Genomic DNA, 23500 nt, shown 5'->3' on the forward strand with positions numbered 1-23500 from the left:
CCCAAATCAAGTTCTGCTGCTCCTCCTTTTTCCTCCTCCCAACTCAGCATTTCATGCTCTCATCTTTTACTCTACTATTCCTTGAGTCATACCTATACTTCTTTACTCTTCTACCCCACTCTTCTAGTGGTTTCTGCTCGTCCCTCTTCCTTCCGGGTCTCTGTCACAATATCGGAATTCCAAAATATTGTGTAACAAAATATAGTGTTAAATATATTGTTCACAAAAACATAATTTCCCTATTCTTATAATGGTAAGTACAAAGACTAATAAAGAAATATTGTTGCACACTAATATCGTTAAAACATTGTTTCTTTATATATATATATATATATAATTTTTTTTTTTTTTTTTTTGAGGGAGGGGAATTCCTATAGCCCGATGCCCAGGAAATATTGTTTGGGGTCAAGGGCAAACAAGTTTTCATGTGTATTTTGTCCTTGGGACAAGTAAGCCCTACCCCCTGCAGCACAAACCCTTTGGCTGGCAGTTTGCAGTACCACATTATGGATCAGGGAAGGGCACTGTCTGGTGTTAAGGTAATATTTATGCCCATAAGTTAATGTTGTTCAAACTTGTATTGATGACTCATTAATTGAAAGCCTTTATTTTTAGGGTAAGTGCTCTAAGTAAACGTTGTAAGCTCTGACTGCACTACTAACAGTGATTCCAGTATAAAAATGTGTACACACGTTTTCAAAATTTAGCAATATGGGGCTATGTATAATGCTCCCAGAATGCTCTCTGATTTGATGCAAATATTTGCAGAAGCTTGAAAGCAAGATTGATTATTCTTTGCTTTCAAAATCAAATGTGCATAAAAAACATTTCAATAAACTGCTGTAATATTTCAGGTTCCATTTCTTTGCAGCATCATTTAGTAACATGTGTTGATGCATGCTAGTATTTCCCAAAAATATTCATAAGGGAAAATAAGTGTAACTAGTTTCAATGAGATTATGGGAAACAAAAATAAACAAGCATTGGCAAAGCCAGTAGGTCTGCAATTGGTGGTCAGCTTTTTCGTTTTGTCAATGTGTGAGTTGTTTTGGCGCGGTTTTTGTAAAACCTTATTGGAGTGGGGGCTGCTGGGCCCTCACCATTATAACAAACATTGGCAAAAGCAAAATTGTTTTGGTCTCTGAAAAGCACACACTGCCACATTAGTTACTGCCACTGAACAAAACCACTTTGTGTGCCGATATCCTCAAGACCAATATGCTGTCACTCACAGTGAAGCCAGCCGATACAGAGAGAGAGATACAGAATTGTAATGAATGCAAAAGGTCATGGTGAACACCAGACCAAATTAGGGCCCTATTATTACAAAAAGTCTCAACAGTGCACCCATGGTATATGTCCTTGCATTCATTGTAGATATACCTTTTCCAACTCTGGAAGAAGGTTTACATCTTCCAACATTTCTCAGTATGGAAAAAGATTAGAGAAGAGTTGTTGAAAACCCTTAAAGTAAGTAGGTTTGCACAGACTCAAAAGGGCATTCTAACCCTGGAACTATTGCTTACCACAACCTTCGGCCCCAGTATGTAGATCTGCGGAAACGTGGCAACATAGGGGTATTGCAATTATTCAAACACTACTATGGTATGAGCCCGGGCATAATCAGAGAGGCTATATCAGAGCTATTATATAATGAGATTGCTGCCGTAATTTGTCACCGCACTACATGGCACCAAAGGTACAAGTGGAGTTAGTTACAGGACAAGTAGATTTATGAAGTAACCTGTTCCATGGACAATACGTAGATATGTTATTAAATTCCACCCCATCCATATATATATATATATATATATATATATATATATATATATATAGCCAGAAACCGGTCCTTGGATGCTTGATTCCGGTCTGGGAAAGACATGGCTTGGTAGTTCGGACTGGACTGTTCCCATGAGGCACAGGGTCAGAGCTTATTTGCATATAACCAGTGTCTAACCCAGGGTGGTGTGGAGTGCAAAAAAAGATGGGATTTAGGCCCAGATCCTTGTACTGGGGTGAATGTATGACATTGTTCTACATTCTGTCCATCACCTGTGTTTTTTGCAATTTTCACCCCGAGTGGGCTGGGTATGCTCAGACGTGAGTCCCAGGCTCTCCACACCACTGGAGTCAAGCTATCCAGGCTGAATGAAGGCTGATAGCCAGAAACCGGTCCTTGGATGCTTGATTCCGGTCTGTGAAAGACATGGCTTGGTAGTTCGGACTGGACTGTTCCCATGAGGCACAGGGTCAGAGCTGATTTGCATATAGCCAGTGTCTAACCCAGGGTGGTGTGGAGTGCAAAAAAACGATGGATTTAGGCCCAGATCCTTGTACTGGGGTGAATGTATGACATTGTTCTACATTCTGTCCATCACCTGTGTTTTTTTGCAATTTTCACCCCGAGTGGGCTGGGTATGCTCAGACGTGAGTCCCAGGCTCTCCACACCACTGGAGTCAAGCTATCCAGGCTGAATGAAGGCTGATAGCCAGAAACCGGTCCTTGGATGCTTGATTCTGGTCTGGGAAAGACATGGCTTGGTAGTTCGGACTGGACTGTTCCCATGAGGCACAGGGTCAGAGCTGATTTGCATATAGCCAGTGTCTAACCCAGGGTGGTGTGGAGTGCAAAGAAACGATGGATTTAGGCCCAGATCCTTGTACTGGGGTGAATGTATGACATTGTTCTACATTCTGTCCATCACCTGTGTTTTTTGCAATTTTCACCCCGAGTGGGCTGGGTATGCTCAGACGTGAGTCCCAGGCTCTCCACACCACTGGAGTCAAGCTATCCAGGCTGAATGAAGGCTGATAGCCAGAAACCGGTCCTTGGATGCTTGATTCCGGTCTGGGAAAGACATGGCTTGGTAGTTCGGACTGGACTGTTCCCATGAGGCACAGGGTCAGAGCTGATTTGCATATAGCCAGTGTCTAACCCAGGGTGGTGTGGAGTGCAAAGAAACGATGGATTTAGGCCCATATCCTTGTACTGGGGTGAATGCATGACATTGTTCTACATTCTGTCCATCACCTGTGTTTTTTGCAATTTTCACCCCGAGTGGGCTGGGTATGCTCAGACGTGAGTCCCAGGCTCTCCACACCACTGGAGTCAAGCTATCCAGGCTGAATGAAGGCTGATAGCCAGAAACCGGTCCTTGGATGCTTGATTCCGGTCTGGGAAAGACATGGCTTGGTAGTTCGGACTGGAGTGTTCCCATGAGGCACAGGGTCAGAGCTGATTTGCATATAGCCAGTGTCTAACCTAGGGTGGTGTGGAGTGCAAAAAAACGATGGATTTAGGCCCATATCCTTGTACTGGGGTGAATGCATGACATTGTTCTACATTCTGTCCATCACCTGTGTTTTTTGCAATTTTTATATATATATATATATACAGCGGCGTCACTAGGGTTGGTGTCACCCAGTGCGGTAACTCATGGTGTCACCCGTGCGTTCCGCTTCCCAACCCCCTAGTGACGCCACTGGTAGGCCACGCAGCGCTACGCTATCCCCCACATCTGGCTGCTTCACTCCATGCTTTGGCGCAACATGTGCTTCCCTCCACATATTGAGCACCAACACTCGCACCCCACCCGCGACATAAAGACCCGTCCCACAAGGATGTGTCGCACAAAGACACGTCACACATACCTCACACTATAAACCCCCACTCTACCAACCGTGCACAAGCAACAGAGGAATATCTTACTCGCCCACCCAGATGCGAACTGTAACCTCGTTGGGGGTATGAGTCGCTATGCAAAAGCTGCAATCCCTCAAAACCACATCGGGAAGCAAAAGCACAATCAAACATTCACTAGAGAGTCAAGAACCAGTTGCCCTGGCCCTGTTTACTCGTGCCTGGATGTGAAGTAGCATCCATCAGCGTGAACGGAAGTCAAGGGCACTAATTTCATCCTCTGCCGGAAAGATAAAAGGCTGCCCCCGCCACCATTAGAATTTACTATGTCCTACCACTGGGGCAGACATCTCCGCAGCGGGCACATTAACCAGCTATGCAAGCCGGCACTTCGGACAGAGTTGGCAGCGGGCACTGCCCAGGAGATGAGACGGCTTCAGCGCGAGGAGCAGCGCCGCATCCGTTCCGGTGAAACAACTGCTGCAATATCACACAATGCAGCAGAAACAGACCCACATTCACCACGAAAAGCACAACCAGTGTTTTAAATAAAACTCTTAACAGTAAAAAAAAAATGCTGCTCAGATTTAAAAAGTTGTTAGGAAAAACAGCAGCTGAATCAAGTAGCGGGGGTTCACAATAAAGAAATAGGGCAGCGGTTTAATGCCTGGTGCCCACAAACAACACGGCACCGAGACAAGCATGGACCACTTTCAGGGACATGTCATTGCCGCTGCAGAGCACGCCCCTTGCCGCCTCCTGGAGGAGACCTTGTACACAGAACCATAGCAACAAGGACAGTCTTTGGAAGAACAGAAGGGGCCAGAGCTCATTCACTTTGAAGTTGTGTAAGCGGACAGAGGCACTCCCTACCTGCATCCCTGCCTAGGGCTCCAGGCGCGGGTCTCTCCCGTGCAGGCTGGTCCGCGGGCAGAGCGGGGTCCCATTATTTTGCATTTTGGTGTCACCCCATGTGATGGTGTCACCCGGTGCGGTGCGCACCCCCCGCACCCCCTTAGTGACGCCACTGTGTGTATATAGTACCAGTAGGTAGTTATAGTTAGGACCTAGTTTCCATAGGAAATCCGCAACATTCTATTTGGGATAACTTTGGCGCCGGTCGACGAATACACGCGAAATTCTCCAAGAAAATGGCCTGTTCCGCTCCGCTCCTTTCCTGAAAGTTTCGGGGTGATTCGTCAAGCGGGGGCCGAGAAATAAGGGGGTCCCAAAACATGTTTTCCCCATGCAATTTTGCATAGGGACCTTTCAGCGCGGCTACAGCCTGAACTGCTGAACGGAATTACACCAAATTTGGCAAAAAAGGTAGAGTTTGGTTCGCAGATTACGCTTTGTGTTAAATGGTGTGAATCCGTTTAGTAGTTCCTGAGAAAATCAAAAGTAAAATCATAGATATATCTAGAGATGAAGTACCGTACTCTGTACTGTACTCTGTACCTTCCCGAGCACGAGCTTTATGCTAATTGGCTGTCAACACTCCAAACCAGGAAGTGTCGGCAGCCATCTTGTGCCTCGGTAGTACCGAGGCACAAGAAAGCAGTGAAACAAATGTGCGAAACACGCAAAGGGGGCAGGGTAGAAACACCCTGATCCCCTAGGCCTGCTCAGGGGGTCGCACAAGGACACCCAAGGCCCAACACATTTTTTTTTTAAATCGCAGGGTATGTGTAGGTACGCGTCCCCTGTGAAAAAAAAAAAAAAAACCTGGTCTGATTTTTTTTGTAATTAGCCCCCGGGGGGACCAAATCCCAGGGGCATAATAAAAAAAAGTGTGGGGGGCCCCAATGCCCCCACACTGCCCCGGGGACCGCCACCTCTGGGGTACAATAATTATAATAGAGGAGGGCACATGGCCCCCCTGTAGCCCCGGGGACCGCCACCCTGGGGCTTGCATATGCATGATGGGGGGCCTCTAGGGCCCCCTGAGCCCCGGGGACCGCCACCCCTGGGGCTTTATTATTAAGTATGCGGGGGGCTCATGGCCCCCCGCAGCCCCGGGGAGCACCACCCCCGGGGCTTCGTTTAGAAAAAATAAAAATGAAAAAACCTGTGAGGGGGGGTCTAAAGCCCGCCCACACGACCAGGGGACCGCCACCTCCCTCAGGGCACTGATATTTAAAATAGGGGGTCCGTGACGGACCCCCCAGCCCCGGGACCACCACCATCCGGGGCTTTTAACTAGTGGGAGGGGGGCAGCGCGGCCCCCCTCCTGGAGCCCTTGATGGCCCTGGGGACCGCCACCCCCCAGGGCCAGCTCCTGCAGTGTCCCGGGGTGCCTACCCCCGGGACACTGCTGTTTGCTATGGTTTTTGAAAGAGAGAGCAGGAAACCTGCTCTTTCAAAAACCAAAGCGGATTGCTTTTCTGCATGGGGAGCAGCATGTTCGCTGCTCCCCATGTAGAAAAGCAATGCCGGCTCCCGCAGAATGCGGGGAGCCGGCAGGGACCGTGGGGGGCTTGGGGACCCCCCACGGCCCCAACTAGGAGGGCCAGGCCCTAGGGGATGGGGTCCCCGGGGCCAGAAGTGGCCCGAGAGGGGAGCCATGTGGCCCCCTCCCCCCAAAAATAAAAAATAAATTTAAAAAATGGCCGGCCCCAGGGGCCATAGGAGGGGGGGCAAAGCAGCCCCCCTCCTAATTAAAAATATATTTTTTAAAAAGGCCCATGCCCTGGGGGATGGGGTCCCCGGGGCAGAGTATGCACTTGGGAGGGGGCCACGCGGCCCCCTTCCCGATTTTTTTTTAAAATAAAAATTGGGGCAGGTCCTAGGGGATGGGGTCCCCAGGGCCAAAAAAAAAGAAAAAGAAGGGGGGCTACACAGCCCGCCTTCTTAAAAGCAAATTTAAAAAAAGAAAACGGGATCGGGAGGAGGCCATGCCCCCTCCCTGCACCTGCACCTCTCTGCAAACTCGCCCCCTGGCGCATTTGCAGAGGGTTAACTAATTCCCCTTGCATACTGGGGTCCCTGGGGGCCAACTAGCCCACCAGGAACCTACAGTATGCACCAGGGGTCTGCGTTGCAGAGAGGTGTAAAAAGGGGCGTGGCCTCAGAACACCTCTCTGCAACGCAGCCCCGTGGCCCATACTGGAGGTTCCTGGTGGGCTAGTTGGCCTCCAGGGACCCCCAATATCCAAGGGGAATTAGTTCCTCCTCTGCAAATGCGCCAGGGGGCTGTGTTGCAGAGAGGTGTAAAAAGGGGCGTAGCATCATTACACCTCTCTGGAACGCAGCCCCCTGGCGCATAATGGAAGTTCCTGGTGGGCTAGTTGGCCCCCAGGGACCCCCAGTATGCAAGGGGAATTAGTTCCCCCTCTGCAAACGCGCCAGAGGACTGCGTTGCAGAGAGGTGTAATGAGGCCACGCCCCTTTTTACACCTCTGTGCAACGCAGCCCCCTGGCACATACTGGAGGTTCCTGGTGGGCTAGTTGGCTCCTAGGGACCCCCAGTATGCAAGGGGACTTAATCCCCCAACTTAGAACACGCTATGGGGCGCGTTTGCACAGTGGTGAAGGTAGGGGCGTGTTTGCACAGTGGTGAAGGTAGGGGGCGGGGCTTGAGGTGATGTGAGTGCAAACATGCCCTGTGGTGCGTTTTAAGTTGGGGAATTAATTCCTCTTCAATCCAGAGGTCCCCTAGGGTCCAACTAGTCCAATAGGTACCTCCAGTAAGCGCCACGGAGCTGCGTTGCAGAGTGTTGTAAAAAGGGGGCGTGCCCTCTGAACAGCTCTCTGCGACACAAGTCCCTGGCGCATACTGGAGGTACGTGGTGGGCTAGTTGGCTCACAGGGGTCCTAAGGATTGAAGAGGAATTAATTCCCCAACCTAAAACGGGCCACAGGGCGTGTTTGCACACATATCACCTCAGGCCCCTCCCCCTTCCTTCACAATTGAGCAAAATATTCCTCTAAAATCAGCCTGAACTACGAATTCCGATTTACTAATTCTAATTGTAGTTACAGTAACTTGAATTTCCTTCCATAGGCTAACATTGACTGGTTTCACTTGGAAATTCTTCTAAGTGTGGAGTTTTGGAAGTTTAAAAAATTCCTCTAAAATCAGCCGAACTACGAATTCCGATTTACTCACCTGATATCAGGAGAGACCTCAGTGCTGCATCTTTCAGCCCACTACTGATCCTGAAAAGTAATTCTAACCATACTTACAGTAACTTGAATTTCCTTCCATAGGCTAACATTGACTGGTTTCACTTGGAAATGTTTCTAAGTGTGGAGTTTTGGAACTTTAAAAAATTCCTCTAAAATCAGCCGAACTACGAATTCTGATTTACTCACCTGTTATCAGGAGAGACCTCAGTGCTGCATCTTTCAGCCCACTACTGATCCTGAAAAGTAATTCTAATCGTAGTTACAGTAACTTGAATTTCCTTCCATAGGATATCATTGCCTGTTATATAAAATATATATAAATTAAAAAAATATTTTAAAAAAAGATATTACAATTCAATATTTTTAAAAACATTTTTTTTTCCAATTTATATTAAAAATATGGAATGTAATTAAAAAATAAAATATCTAAAAATAAATACTTTAAAATAATGTAGTAAATCAGTATAAGAAATTATAACAATTAATACATTTAAAAATGATCATTTACAAACCCTTTGAAATTTACTCAGCCACGTTATAGTTAGGAATTAGCATTTAAAAAACCTTAGAAATTCACTGAAAAAAACATAGGTTTCAGCCACATTATAGTTAGGAATTAGCATTTAAAAAACCTTAGAAATTCACTGAAAAAACCATAGGTTTCACACATGTTATAGTTAGCTGGGCATTTCACTCATACAAAACCATTGAAATTCCCCCGTTATAGTTAGTTCAGCTAACTATAACTCGCGCGCCCGCAATGCACTGCTGATGACGTCACATATTACATCACTCATGACATGGTCAGTGACATCACTCATGACACCACTGATAACATCTCTGATGACCCTGAGTGAAACGATACACACACGAACTATGTTTTTGGTATGTTCTGGCCACTGGACCACGTTGACACTGGTCGGGGTGGGATCCGGGCGGGAGGACTACAGGAAGGGAGGTGGGGGGAAGGGAGTTCGGGGATGGTCGTTCTTATCAAATGTTGATTGAACTGCTTGAAAATGATGGTTATTCCTCGGCACACTGCGCCTCTGGCATCATTCAACAAAAACAATAAAAATTTTGTTCTGAAAAAAAAAAAAAAAAGCAGCCAACCGCTGCCTGACGCGTTTCGAGATTAACCGCGCTATTCTGCCGCAGCGCTAAGGGGGCGGGGCGGCCGCGCGGCGGCCGCATGCTGGTGACGGAACCGCTCCGTCACCAGCCGTGGTTGGGCTGTGCTGATGACGGAGCGGTTCCGTCATGGCCCCGCCCGCTCAATAGAACGCCCAGCGCAGGTGCGGAATCCGCGCCGGGCAGGCGCGGCGGCCGGGCCATGACGGAACCGCTCCGTCATCAGCACAGCGCCACCGCAGCTGATGACTGAGCGGTTCCGTCATCAGCATAGAAAGGGTTAAGTCTTCCTCAGAGGCAGTAGCGGTTTGGAGAAGGCATGGAGGACTGCAACTTCCTGATATGCGAAATCGTGGGTCCTCATTGGTCCGCTCTACATGAGCAACACGTTGCAGTCTGGGAATTGCAGTCCTTAATATTACCACTGATGGATTCCCCTTTGAATAAATGCTCTGATGGAGCCCTCAATGAGCCCCGGAATATGCGTCCGTTCTAATCCATGGTCTGTGCTCCACATGAGAGTCCCGTAACATCGCGCTGCGTGGCCCCCTGTTTCTGGGGTGGTGCCGGCTCGGCAGCAGGACTGCCGCCTAAACATCACGCTCCATGGGGTGTCCAAAAATTGAGCAGCACACGAGACCACAGACCGCTTGTTCCCCATCAAGCCTTTATTGGTACAAACAGCTCGCAATATCCAGTCCTTTAAAAAGCAGCCGACCGCTGCCTGACGCGTTTCGAGATTAACTCTTCCTCAGAGGCAGTAGCGGTCAGGAGAAGGCATGGAGGACTGCAACTTCCTGATATGCGAAATCGTGGGTCCTCATTGGTACACTCTATATGTATATATATATATATATATATATATATATATATATATATATATATATATATATATATATATATATATATATATATATATATATATATATATATATATATATATATATATATATATATATATATATATATATAGGTTTGGGAGTGCACCGACTCTGTTGTCTTTGAACGATGGGATGGAATAGTTCAAATAAACCCCGGCACCTCTGCCACTTGAGCCTGCCCTAACAGTTGCAGTTGGGACAGCAGCTAGACTGCATCCTAGTACCAGAAGATGAGATCACATCACACCACTCCCGAACACCCTAACATAGCTGCCTGTAAGAGAAAGTTTTGATTGCCTCTACACTGTATTGTTATTCACTCTTTTTACTTGACTGTTGACTACCTCAAACAAATAAAATAAAAATATAAACAAATGCTCTTAACTGCTTCGCCATGGCGGACATTCCGCTGGGGTGTGGAAAAAATGGCGCGTGCGCAGTTCGGACGGCCCCTGGCCGTCCTCCGCACAGGCCCACCGTGATGTCGGACAGCCGGCGGCCGTCCGACGCATCGAAAAGGTTAGATTTAAATTATAAACAACTATTAATAATAAATATATTTGACCAGTTTTAGGAAATATATTCAAGTCTGGGAAAAATACCCTGTTCGTGCTCTAGTTTAGAGAAAGTGTAGGACTTCGGAGGGGTTAAATATATTATTTCGACTCCAGTCTGTGCAACAATAGAAAAAGCATTGGATTTCACAGGGGTTAAATGTACTTTTACCACCTCAGTTTAAGCAACAGAAGGTAAACTACTTCATTTCAAACACATTACATATTTTAATAACCATATTAATTTAGAAAAAATATAAAACCCTGAATATAAACACTTTTAGTTAACATAATGTGTTTTATATATATATATATCATTAAATTATGACACATTTGAGTGTTAAATTTTGCCTTTCTTGTTTAAATTAGCAGTTTTTCAATTCAAGTCTTTTGCAGCTAAAATAATGTATTTTATTTGATGATTAAATTGTTCTGAAGCACTTGCACCTTAGCACTTAGGCACTTTTCTTGACACTCGAACATGTATTGTGTTTATGATAGTGGTCGTTGATAACTTTCTCAGGGAACATGGAAATGATTTTTATGACCAATGTGTAATGGAATGTTTGGATGCACTTGCATTTGATTTTTTAAGCACACTTCTTATTTTTATTTTCATGTGTGAAGATTTAAGAGTGCTTTACATTTTGGTCAATGTTGACAATAATTAATTTATAATATCCATTTCATTCCCTTTGAGTGGTTGTCAGATCAAATCATGGTACGCTATTTCTACATGTCATTTGAGCACTATGCTCTTAATAGTGTCCTTTTGTACATCGATTAGAAACATAATTGACTGGCACTATTGCTTTAATTATGAATTGTTTGCCTATCTGCTGTGTTGTAACCCTTGCGTCCTGTTTCTTTAGGCGCTTGGGCTTTTAAATTGAATTTATTGCACCGCCTACTCCTGACGCGTCATGTGATCAAGCTCCGCCTGCGGAGCGAAACGCGTCAGGGAGGGCACTCGCTCTTGCACTTTAAACGAAAATAAAATATGGATTGCTGGCACTGGAATTCGTGATGTGGCTTCATTGGTGTTTGTTACTCGACTAAACACCTGGTACTGGAGTGGAGGTCTACGCCTGGTGTAACCGCTACCTTTGGCGGTCAGGTTTCTGTGTTTTATATATATATATATATATATAAAATTTAAATATTACTTAACTTGCCACCCTATACCTCAACAAACCTAGCAACCCACACCTAAAATATAAATAAACACAATGAACATAACTAATGATCAACACAACATGTGCCCCCCATGTGCATACACAAAAGTGCTTGCACAACATGGACTGCAGCAGTCCATGCCTTGCAGGTACTGCCATTGCCGTTCCCGCTGCGGTGCCTATTTCATAGGCACCACCCTGGGAACACCAAAGAACAGCCCAACATACAGGAAAAACCTCCTAATCTAGCAGATGGTACAAACATAGGTTTGGCGGTGCGGGAGCAGGCGGTCCCACTTCCGCACTGCCAGACTCATAATAAGGCCCTTAGATTTGATATTGGATGGAGCACCACTATAGTCTATTAAATGTAACACTAGGGGGTTTTGTGGACCGTACTTCTTGAACTCACGTTTTTGAAGGTGCTCGTATATGTGATAATAAAGAACAAGCAAAGCCATTAGGTCTTGCCTTTGGGATCTTCGCCAAAGCCTTTTAGCCATGGTGTACAGCACTGGCAAGATCCTGTGCAGCATGGTGAAAAGTTAAAAAAGCGGAATGGCGCATGTGCATCTACAAAATGACACAGGTACTAATTTTTGTATTTACCAACTGATACATTTTAAAAAAGAAATATAAGTAGTGCCAACATGATTTTAAGGTAGGTGATCCAGCAGCAATTTGCTGCCTGGTCCTCCACATCAAAAAAGTAAAAATAGAATGCTGGTGGGGGAGGGGACAGCAAAGGAAAGCAGGTAGGTGGGAGGCGAAGAAGCACTTGAGGAAGACGAACATGAGTGAGAAAGCAAAGCGGAGATAAAAACACACAAGGGTTAGTGCAACAGGGAGAGAATATGGGAAGAAGCACGGGGGAGAGAGAGAGCAACGCAGTGCCAGGCGGAGAGGGAGAGAGAAGAACAGAAAAAAGACTGTTGGAAAATAAAATCACTTTTGTGGATTGTTTAACCTAAAAGAAGAATAAAGTGCCTGAAAGAGAAACAGTTGAAGCACAAAAGTAAAGAGGCTATGCTCCAGGGAAGCGACAAACACAAAAAGAGGAAAGAAAGCCAACATAAGCAAATAAAAAGCACGCAAATGAGAGTGACAATAGGCCAACCAATGGTAAGCAATAGGCAGGCAAAAGTGCAATAGGTCTTTTTGCAAACCAAATAGCTTGCGCTAACTGGTAAGCGGGACCTTAAAAGGAGGCTTTGTGAAATAAAGTACTTGCCTTGGATAATACAATTTGGTCAAGCAAGGAAACCAGGATTGAGCCTAGGTTTTCTGGTTTCAATTGATCATCACATCGGAACTTGCCTGTGCATCGGGAATCGCCGGGAATTGCCGCTGGGGAGCCCGGGTGGAGGGCTGCTGCCTTCAACGATCTTTGAACTGCTGGGGTTGCTGCCTGCCTCCCGCTGCCCGCTCCCACTTCCATCTGGGGAAGCGCCGGCCGTCGCATGGAGGGCAGGTCAGGGGACTGCAATCCCCAGCAGCCCAGGGAACCACGTGACCTGATAGAAGCACCAGGAGGCGCATAAAAACAGCGATAGCCCTGCTGAGCGGGGGGAGCACATCGGAACTTGCCTGTGCATCGGGAATCGCCGGGAATTGCCGCTGGGGAGCCCGGGTGGAGGGCTGCTGCCTTCAACGATCTTTGAACTGCTGGGGTTGCTGCCTGCCTCCCGCTGCCCGCTCCCACTTCCATCTGGGGAAGCGCCGGCCGTCGCGTGGAGGGCAGGTCAGGGGACTGCCATCCTCAGCAGCCCAGGGAACCACGTGACCTGATAGAAGCACCAGGAGGCGCATAAAAACAGCGATAGCCCTGCTGAGCGGGGGGAGCACATCGGAACTTGCCTGTGCATCGGGAATCGCCGGGAATCGCCGCTGGGGAGCCCGGGTGGAGGGCTGCTGCCTTCAACGATCTTTGAGCTGCTGGGGTTGCTGCCTGCCTCCCGCTGCCCGCTCCCACTTCCATCTGGGGAAGCGCTGGCCGTCGCATGAAGGGCAGGTCAGGGGACTGCAATCCCCAGCAGCCCAGGGAACCACGTGACCTGATAGAAGCGCCAGGAGGCGCATAAAAACAGCAATAGCCCTCCATCCCGGGACGCCGGGCTAAGCCCGGGCAAAGGGCGGGCCCTCTGTGGCCCTCAGAGGCCTGAGGAGGACGGGACGGGCCACCCGATTTGATCTTTGCCTCATACTCGCTGGAAAAGGGAGGTAACACGAACTAACCCATCAAAGTGATTGACTACACATACACTTTGGTATTCCCTAAAGGGCTACCTTCTGACTTTTTAGTTTTTGGCCACTAGATTACGTGTATAACCTGCATAGGTACTTGTCGTAGTAATATACATATACAGAAAGCTAATCACACCATGACTGATAAAGGGCTTCATATAAATAATATCCTTCAGGGGGTGCAACGGAAGGGAACATTGGACAACTACCTAATTAGGGCTACATCGGCAATCGAGTCCGAAATAGAGAGAGTTGAACAAAGTCTTTCCGCAGAGCCCACATCCAGTATCCAATCTCCCCTGGTGCTACCAGACCAAATCCAAAATTTTACCTTACTGGAGGAATTAAATCTGATTTGTAAAACTGTATATACCAATGTTGAAAATGGAAACGAGCAAACAAATGCTCCTGCATGTGTAATGAGTAATACAAGTCCCCAGCCTAGAATTACATCTCAACTAAACGTAAGCCATCTTGGTACCCCCCCTTTAACATCACCCAAGGATACTATCCAACTGTCAGCAAATGTCCAGGCTCCCTGTCTTAACAGAAAGCGCAAAGGTGCTAAACAGAGTGAAAGATTAGTTAAAAAACAAAAATTGTATCTAAGTCCCCTCTCGGCCATCAGCAATACCCCAAAAACATCTGAGGTACGCTCAATTCTGGACTCACCTGCATCCCCTACACAATTTGACTTATTGGTCCAGATAGAACTTTTGGTCAAATCCTTAATATCCCCATTGGAAAAAAGAATCAAGGTAATAGGGGAAAAGCTCACAAGCATAGAGGAAACCATCAAGGCAAATCTGATACTCACAAAAAGTATGGTAGGACATAAGCAAGTAGAGACTTCAGTCGCTACTGACATCTCCATCACCTCTGCACAAAGTAATACTCCACAAATGTATGCAGTTGCCCCAAAAACATCCGAAACATTACTCATATCAAACCCCTTAATAGCCCAAAGTACTGCCAATAGAAAAGGGTCGGCTAAAGAACCCACGCCGACAGAGGGGATGTTTTACAACTATGGCAACAGGCAAAGAAAGGCTAAACATATAGATCTACCGCCGGAGGCGGCACCTTTTGTGTGCATCCTCTCAGGCGTCCCTGAACTCACTAACAACCAAATTGAAAGACCAGCGGATCTGGCAAATAAGGAATCTTTTTGGATTACCAAAAATAGACCCCTTCCACCCAATATAGATGGAAAATTTTTAAATGTCAGAAGGGTAGGGTGGTTAGGATCCATCCCCAAGGATATACCGGGAGACCTGGTTTTGGTCAACTTTAGGGATCCCGAGTCATCAAATACTTGCGAAGTTGGCAGCCACAAATGGGCGATGGCCCAATTGGAACTTGGGAACTGTGTGACTTCTACCCTAGAACTACATACCTGCCCCCTGTAAGACCATATGTACAAAATAACCACTGCAAGGGTAGCAGAGACCCGGGATCTAGTAGGCACATAATACCCACCTATAATCAATTTGCTTTATTTTCTGGTATAGATCAGGTGCACTGACTTGTTAATCAGATTTTCGAACGGTTTTGCTAATAACTGAAAATGATAACGATTAACACCAAGTCTGGGGATGGTCCTTACTAAAGTAATCATTTATGCACTTTGTTCGTTTGCACATTATTGAAGTTTATCTGTTTTATTTTAAACTGTGTCTTCATAAATTTCTTAAGTCAAACAACACTATTTTTTAAAAGCTGTTAATTTAAGTGATATGACCACGCCTTGTACCATAGCTGCTTGGGTTGGTATATGATGACTTGTAATAACGATTTTATTAGTATAATGAATCCTTTTTAACCTTTGTACAAATAGTGACCACGTTATGAAAATAATCGCTGTTTGTTTTTAATCTGTTTTATCTTGTATGCTTTTATGAATTTTTTATTGAATTCGAATAAAGCTTGTTGACTGACTGACAATTGATCATCTAAGTCTCAATGGGTATCTATTATTCACATCAAAGGTTAATGTTTGTCTTTAAAATTCCTGGCGCATGAGTTTAGTAGGGGGTTTGGCAGGCCAATGACATTTTTATTTTTGAAGTTTTTTATAGCACAAACCTGTCCCGAAGATACATAAGAGCACTTAACAAAAGACAATTACACATGTTTTTCCACACAGTGATAATAAACGATTTGTCAAGATTCCCAGATGTTAAAGCCAAGGCATGGATTCGAAACTGGTTATCCATGTTCAAAGAATGACAGCTCTAGCTACTGGGCTACATCTCCCATGAAAGCACAGTTTTTTGGGCTTGAAGTTCCAAGATGGCCTCGAGCTGATCCAGAGCCAGGCATCTAACTCGAACTTTTAGTTTTGCCTTCTCTTTGATGCTTGCTTTCCCTCTTTTCCTTAAATAATAGCAATCACTATTCTCACACCATTCCCTTTTTTTCCTCAACATTTGCCCTTCTTTGCCTATACTGTCAGCAGTTTCTGCTCTCACTTTATTCCCCTTTCCCAGTTTCCGCTCTCCCTTTTGTTTTCCTTTACTCAGTGCTCGCTCCTCTTTTCCCATCTTTCACAAAGTTTCCTGTCCTTCCTTTTCCCCCCCTCTCCCTTCAGCGGTTCCTAGCTCCATTATTTTCTCTTCTCTGCGTTTTTCTGTGCCCCCCCCCCTTTTGACTAGCCTGTCCATCTTGTGTTTTGTTTCTTAGAAGGACACTGAAAAGGCGAACCTGCGGACCAGGCACCATGGAAACTGAAGAGAGTTACACCCCCAGGATCTGTCGGGATAACATCCCCGCCCAGTGCAACATAAGAGCGATTGCTGCACCCCCCTCAGGGGTTAACCCCCGCAACTACTGGGGTAAGAACAAAATATGGACCTCTCTAGTAATTACTCATCAAACAGAGTGCTTTGCCAAGCTCAGCCTGGGTCTAGGTACTGGAATAGCAGGAGCGCTGCTGGCCAAGATTGCGGAGCATGGGCAGGGATGTGTTTGGGTCACATTATTCAAATGGCCATGGACAATGCAGGTTGAAATTGAGGTGCATCTATAGAGCTATCTGTGAGCCCTGGCGCTTCAATGGCAGCAGATGCTGCAGGTTGTGACTGAGTTGCACTGGCTGCAAGGTTGCTGGGCGCGATTTTATTAGAACAGTGGAGGGTGTTGTCAGTATTGAGGTGCTATGGGATAGCTGTTTGTGGGCCCCTGTGCTAACTTAGCAAGGGTGCTGTAGGTCACCTTTGAGTTGCATTACAGAGGTGTGTGAGTCTCCATTGTGGAATAGTAGACACAGTAGGCAGTTACCATGAGAAAGATGAAGAGCACTTCTTGTGACACTAGCATTGTTATAAAACAGACTGCGGGCTCATCCCCCTCATCCGGAACATTACTGTCAATGACTTTCGAGCGTATATTGATCAGCCGGATTCATACCCACTAAAAAATTGGTGTGGCAATGATTGTCTGTGGCACTGATACTCTGAGCAATGGATGTCAGTGCCACACAACACTCTATTGAGGTGACCGGATATCCACCCTCCAAGACAGCTCTCTTTAAAGTGGGTTAGGAAACAAAAATACACCTCCAGAGAATAAACACAGTAACAGGGTTCAGCAAAAATATACTAAAAACTGAACTTTAGTACAAAACAAACAATTGAGAACAGGATTTAAAGCAGCATCACAGGCAGCCCTACCATGCAGAGCACATATGAGATCAAAGACAGCTAAGGCCTGGTAGGCAAGGAAGCAAAGACATTCTTCATCTACAGATAAGACTCCAGGGCACGGAGCAACTAATCCTGGGACAGACATCAACCACTATTTTGCAGGCTCACGTATGCCGTTGATAAAACCATCCAACCCCTTTTAATACCCCCACCCCAATATCCTTCGCTAAGGGAGTTTCTAAACATCACAATATCACTGTGTCTCAATTAGGAAGAGGGTGCGATATGAGTGTAGCTGTTGTTTTGGGGGTATCGGGGAGTGGGAAACCTACCGTTGCCAAGTACAGCTGTGCATTCTCATCTCAGATGTCAGAACTCTTGGATGGCGGGTCAACCCTACAACTGGGCATGGAAGCAAGTGTCTACCTGCCCTCTCCTCCTCCCTACTACCCATTTGTACCCTCAGTGGAAATGGGATTCTGAAGACCCAAAATGGAGTACCGGTCTGGAAGACAGAACATATTCAGCTAACTTCAGAAGCCCATTCATGATCATGATCATGATACTTTATTAGTTTTTTACAAAGAAAACCATAAACGTCAAACCAACATAGATAAAAAGCTCCAACTGCTGTACAAAAACAGTGCAGTATGACCATCATGGGCCCATAATTTCAAAGTTAAAAAAGCAAGCACCATATCAAAAACGAAGAAATCCAAAATGAGAAGTGATATCATCAAAGCATGATGAAATACAAGATTAATAAAAAGGGCTATATCAAGCGCAATAAAACCATCCTAAACGGCCCCAAAAAAGAAAAAATTATTAACATGAACCATATTAAGACCCAATTCATTTTAATATAGTAACTACTAAATCTCCATCAACATTAATCGCAAAGCTAAGAACATACAGTAATGAGTGACTTGAAAGCAGTTGTAAAAAGATAAAAGCTGGTCTAACCTGCTTAAAATGTTCTTTTTGTAAGAATAGAGATGATAAAACACTTTCTAGGAGCCTCATAAAAGCCACACAACAATAAAAAGTGCATCATATCCCGTGGAGACTTACCCATTCATTCATACATATTAAGTAGGGGAGAGGATGTGGCCTAACGGCTAGGGCGGTCGCCCTCAAATATGCTGAACCGGGTTTGAGCCTCAGCAACAACGCTCAACATCCTGTGATTCTGGGCGAATCACTTAATCTCCCAGTGCCTATCAAAATTGAATGTGTCCGTCTATAATGAAACTGGTGCTCATGTAAAGCACTCTGATACCTGAAACGTTCGGGCCAAGTTTGCGCTATATAAACCCCCCCCCCCCAAAAAAAGTACATACATTTCACCGATTGTCACTCTAGAAACCTAAATTACAGCCAGAGCTGGGCTACATACAAACTCCAAGGAAACCAATGTTAATTTCAACACTATTTAAATATTCCCTACACAACCTGATCTTTCCAATGTGGACAAGATGATATGAAATAGGAGTGAAATATCTGGTAGTTGGAGTACAAATTCCACTCCTCTTCCACCTCAATAGACGTTGCTTGACATAATGAACTCTGACAATTTAGAATTGCTTCTATTGACCCCAAGAGAGATTAAATGTAGGATATCTTTCCCATTTGACTATCCTGAAAATAAGGCTAAGACCTGGCTCCTGGGCTCTTGAGGACAAACGTTTGATACGCTTCATCACAGTGGTTACCTTTTAGAATAATTGTATGTACGTTTATCCGGAAAGGATATCCCAAAAATACTGAATTGATCTTGCCTTCGTGGATCAGTGCTGGGCACCATGTAAATAGACTGAATTTCAAAGCATTGAAAGAAGAATTTTTGAACTAAAACAAAAACAATAGTTACTGATGAAATACAAATGGAGAAGGTGATAGAGTTTACTGACTTTGTTCTTTGTAACTTCTTCCCTGAGTTAGTGGTATTACATTTAGTAAAGTATCAGCCTGCTTTGTTAACCTCTTAATATAAACTCGAAGTTGGATTCATAACTTGTTAGGGTTTGCCCCACAAAGATTTGATATACAACAGCGTTTCCCAAACTATGGGTTGCAACCCGATTTTTAAGGGGTGGGGAAGTACGAGCAATAAATAAAGATGCCTTTAAATTCTATATTTATCTTGTCATATTTGCTGCGCCTCAAAGACATAAGCCAAGTGTGAGGCTATATGTTCTGACAAATTGCTGCTTATTTTAATACAGGGATTGGTGTTTTCTTTCTCTGACTGCAAAGTGAGAGGAGTTCTTAAGGCGAATTATGTGAATCTTGCTGAAGTAAAGGGAGTGTGAAAGGAAAGGCTGTAGGGTGTCTTTTTGCAGCACACACAGAAATGTAAATAGCTGTAAATGAACTGAAGCCATTCAGCAGTTAGGAAAGCAAACATCAAGCACATGTGTGTTTGTAATTCTGAAGTGTGGTGGACACATAGATTTGAATAGGATCAAAACAAATCAAGACACTTTACTTGATGATACACAAATAATAAATATTCGCAGAAACCTGATTTTCACACATTACCATTTGTGCTATGTAATTTTATCAGTAAAACTGTATGCCTATGCAAAGTTAGTGGCCATTTCAAAAGAAAATATGCTGCCTGTAAATGACAACGCGTTACCGCATGATGCTTTAGTTACATGAAAAAAATCGCCCCTCCTCATGCCTTTTAAAGATAGGTGGGTTGTGAAAGTTTGTTGTTCTAAAAAGTGGTTATGGTTTTAAACAGTTTGGGAAGCAATGATATAGAAGGTTTTCAACATCAGCCTAGGGGTCTGAATCACACCATACTTTCAGGATAGCAAAAGGTAATTTATCTTTCATGGATTTCCTAAACGGTAGGGATCTAGCATTCCCAGACATACATTCGACTCCATGTGTTTAAAGTAGTACGCCAACAGAAACCAATAATAGCCCTGGGTAACTAATAAGATTTAGACCTTCACAGAAGATAAGTTGTTGAGATTTGTGACATGGCTTTCTCCAGGTACATCCTCAGAACAGATTAGATCGAAGGAGACACCCCTATGTCCCCCACAAGAAAACAAATCCAATTGCCCCCCAGTGTTGGTGGAACTTCCCCAGATGGATGCGGACGAACTCACCTCCCTCATGCGTCAGGTGAAATCAGGCTCACCTAGGGACCCAGCACCACCACATATTCTAGTTTCTGCCATACAGATCATCCTCCCTACACTGCTAGCAGTACTTAACGCCTCGATCTCCACCAGCACAGTCCCAGTGGCTTGGAAACAGGCCATGGTGAGGGCCCTTATTAAAAAACCCAACCTGGACACCAAGAATCCTAACAACTTTCGGCCGATCTCCTTGCTGCCTTGGGCAGCTAAAATCTTGGAGAAATACATAAACGGTCTACTAACAACCTTTCTTGAACAAAATCAGCTGCTCGATCCCTCCCAGACAGGCTTTCGGCCCAAGCATGGGACCGAGACTGCACTACTGACTGTCACAGAGGAGGCCAGGAGGATCTTAGATCGGGGAGGATCGGTGGCAGTCATCCTCCTCGATCTGAGCGCTGCATTTGATACCGTTAACCACGACATCCTTTTGCAGCGTCTCCTGGATACCGGAATATCTGACAAAGCCTTGGAGTGGTTCAGGTCCTACCTGAATGATAGATCTTTCCAGGTATATGAGGGAAATGTCACCTCCACTAGTAAGCCTCTGGGATGTGGAGTCCCGCAGGGATCATCGTTGAGCCCGAGGTTATTTAACGTCTATATGAGGCCACTGGCTGAGATCGTCCGTCCGTATGGCATTAAGATCATTACCTATGCGGACGATTCTCAGCTGGTGGTCTCTCTGGCGCAGGAAGGGGGTTCCGTAGCGGGTGTGGATCTTGCAGGCTGCCTGGAGATGGTCAAGAGCTGGATGACCAAGTCTTGTCTCAAACTCAACGGAGACAAGACTGAGCTCATGCTCTTAGGTCATCTCGCACCATCTTCTATCGACACTCTTTGGCCACCCTGCTTAGGACCTGCCCCGGCACCTAAAGATACCATTAAGAGCCTTGGTATGTGGCTGGACAGGTTCTTGTCATTTGACCAGCAGGCAATAAGACTATCTGCCATCTGTTTCGGCATCCTCAGAGTCATCAGAAAGATCCTCCCTCTACTCCCCTTCGAAACAAGAAAGACCGTGGTTCTGGGCCTGATCCAATCACGGTTAGATTTCGGGAACGCTCTATACCTGGGAGCCCCTGACTTCACCCTGCGCAAATTGCAGTTGATACAAAATTGCGCCACACGGACTCTTTTTACAAATCCCCCACAGATCATCAGTAAAGTCCGGCCTAAGGAGACTGCACTGGCTTCCTGTTAGGGAAAGAGTCAATTTTAAATCACTCTGTATTGCACATCAGGCCTTTTGGTCTTTAGGCCCAGTAATCAATCTTCCTCTCATTACACCCTATCACCCTGCCAGACAGCTGCGCTCAACCGCTGCCAACCTGGCCATTGTTCCAAAAATAAAGAAATCAAGATCGGGAGGGCGCTCTTTTTCCTACAATGTGGCCAAGCTGTGGAATGCTCTCCCCCAGCATCTAAGGTCCAACCTCGATCTCATTTCTTTCCGCAAACAGCTGAAAACGTTCCTGTTCATTAATTAGTAGTTGGGTAGATAACCTTCCCTCAAGCAACCTAGCCTCAGTTGGTAATCTTAGCGCTTGGACGCCTCAGGGCAGCTATGTGCGCTCTATAAAACTCAATTCATTCATTCATTCAGGTATGTGCAATGAGAAACTTAGGACAATGAGAAAGTTGGACCATCGAAACATACTACCTAATCCTTCCTCAGGTTTAAATATTATATTATGCATCAACATATGGCAATATACCGAACACAAAACAATCTTATTTTTAAGACCCAACCTCAGTAGACTCAGGCAAGAATCACCTTACCTAAAAAAAAAACAGTTTACTGTATATTCATTTTGCAACATCTTAAGACTTTAAAGACATTAAATGCCTCTACACAATAGGGAACAACAGGGTAGGAAAGGGGAAGCAGAGAGACAATAAAGAAACGTGAGGAAACAAACACATCAAAAAGATTGGTCCCCACCAACTCCACATCCCACCTCTCCCCAAAGATCTTGATTCCTAGCCATATATAGGCACCCCCAAAAATCATGGTGCATTAAGTAATTTGTATTTAGAAATCCACTGAGAGAGTAAGCCCATGTGAAATCATGTCTCTCTTGATGTCCATGAATGACCTCTTCCGTGACAGGGTACCAGCGAACTAAGATTAGTAAAACAACAGGTGCCCAACTTAACTGACACAACATTACCACCTTATTTCATACAGCTGTATTCAAAACTCTAACCTAGCAATGGCACTTATCACTTTCTCAGTCCCTCTAGCATTGTTTGCATTGACATAATTCCTTGAGAGCAATCTGTACACCAAATATGGCCTCCACATGATTATTTGCATCCTACAAATTCTGCAGCTCACAAGCATTCCTTCACACAGCCATGTACAGGTTTTGGTGAGATCTTATGGAACACCCAGCACTTTATGATCCTCCCTCCTTTATGATCCTCCTTCGGTTGTCCAACAATTCTATCTTTACATCAAGTTTCAACATATCTTCAGTGTCACATTGCTTCAGTGTGTCGTCTGTTTTACTTGGGCAACAGTTGCAGCCATGAGAGTCTCCAAGACATGCACTGTGCTGCCAATTTCTTGCACTCTCGTTCCACTCTCAGCACCGACCACTAATGCCCTCTACCATACTTTAATTGCGACAGTCTTTTCTATTAAATTAGTGGGTAGATTCATAGTTTAGCGAAGCACAGCCTGCTTCCCTTTTTAACCCCTCGTTATGGGGGGCACCAGTGGAACCTCAAATTAGAGTAATCACAATTATTTCAGCATATGCCAGACAGTGTGCAAAAACGCAATATAAAAAGACTGTATCCAACAAAGACCTCACTTCATTCTGTCCCATGAGGGTACAAAATAGCAGTACACAAACCACCTTCATAACGTACAGAATTGCAACAAGTGCTCAGTAATTTGGATGCACTTGCAATGCCAATTCCAGGCTCATGTGAGG

General features: G+C 45.2%; 1 protein-coding gene across 2 annotated transcripts in view; it reads left to right on the forward strand.

Moving 5' to 3' along the window:
• LOC144825506 (uncharacterized) overlaps positions 1 to 23500 on the forward strand; it is a 337701-nt gene that overhangs the window by 56007 nt on the left and 258194 nt on the right. For both annotated transcript variants that reach the window (XM_078684163.1, XM_078684164.1), the window contains exon 2: positions 16436 to 16587. In XM_078684163.1, coding sequence (XP_078540289.1) covers positions 16436 to 16587 — 152 coding nt within the window. The remainder of the gene's footprint in view (positions 1 to 16435; positions 16588 to 23500) is intronic.

Source organism: Lissotriton helveticus, chromosome 1_1 (assembly GCF_964261635.1).
Source record: "Lissotriton helveticus chromosome 1_1, aLisHel1.1, whole genome shotgun sequence".
NCBI lineage: Eukaryota > Metazoa > Chordata > Amphibia > Caudata > Salamandridae > Lissotriton > Lissotriton helveticus.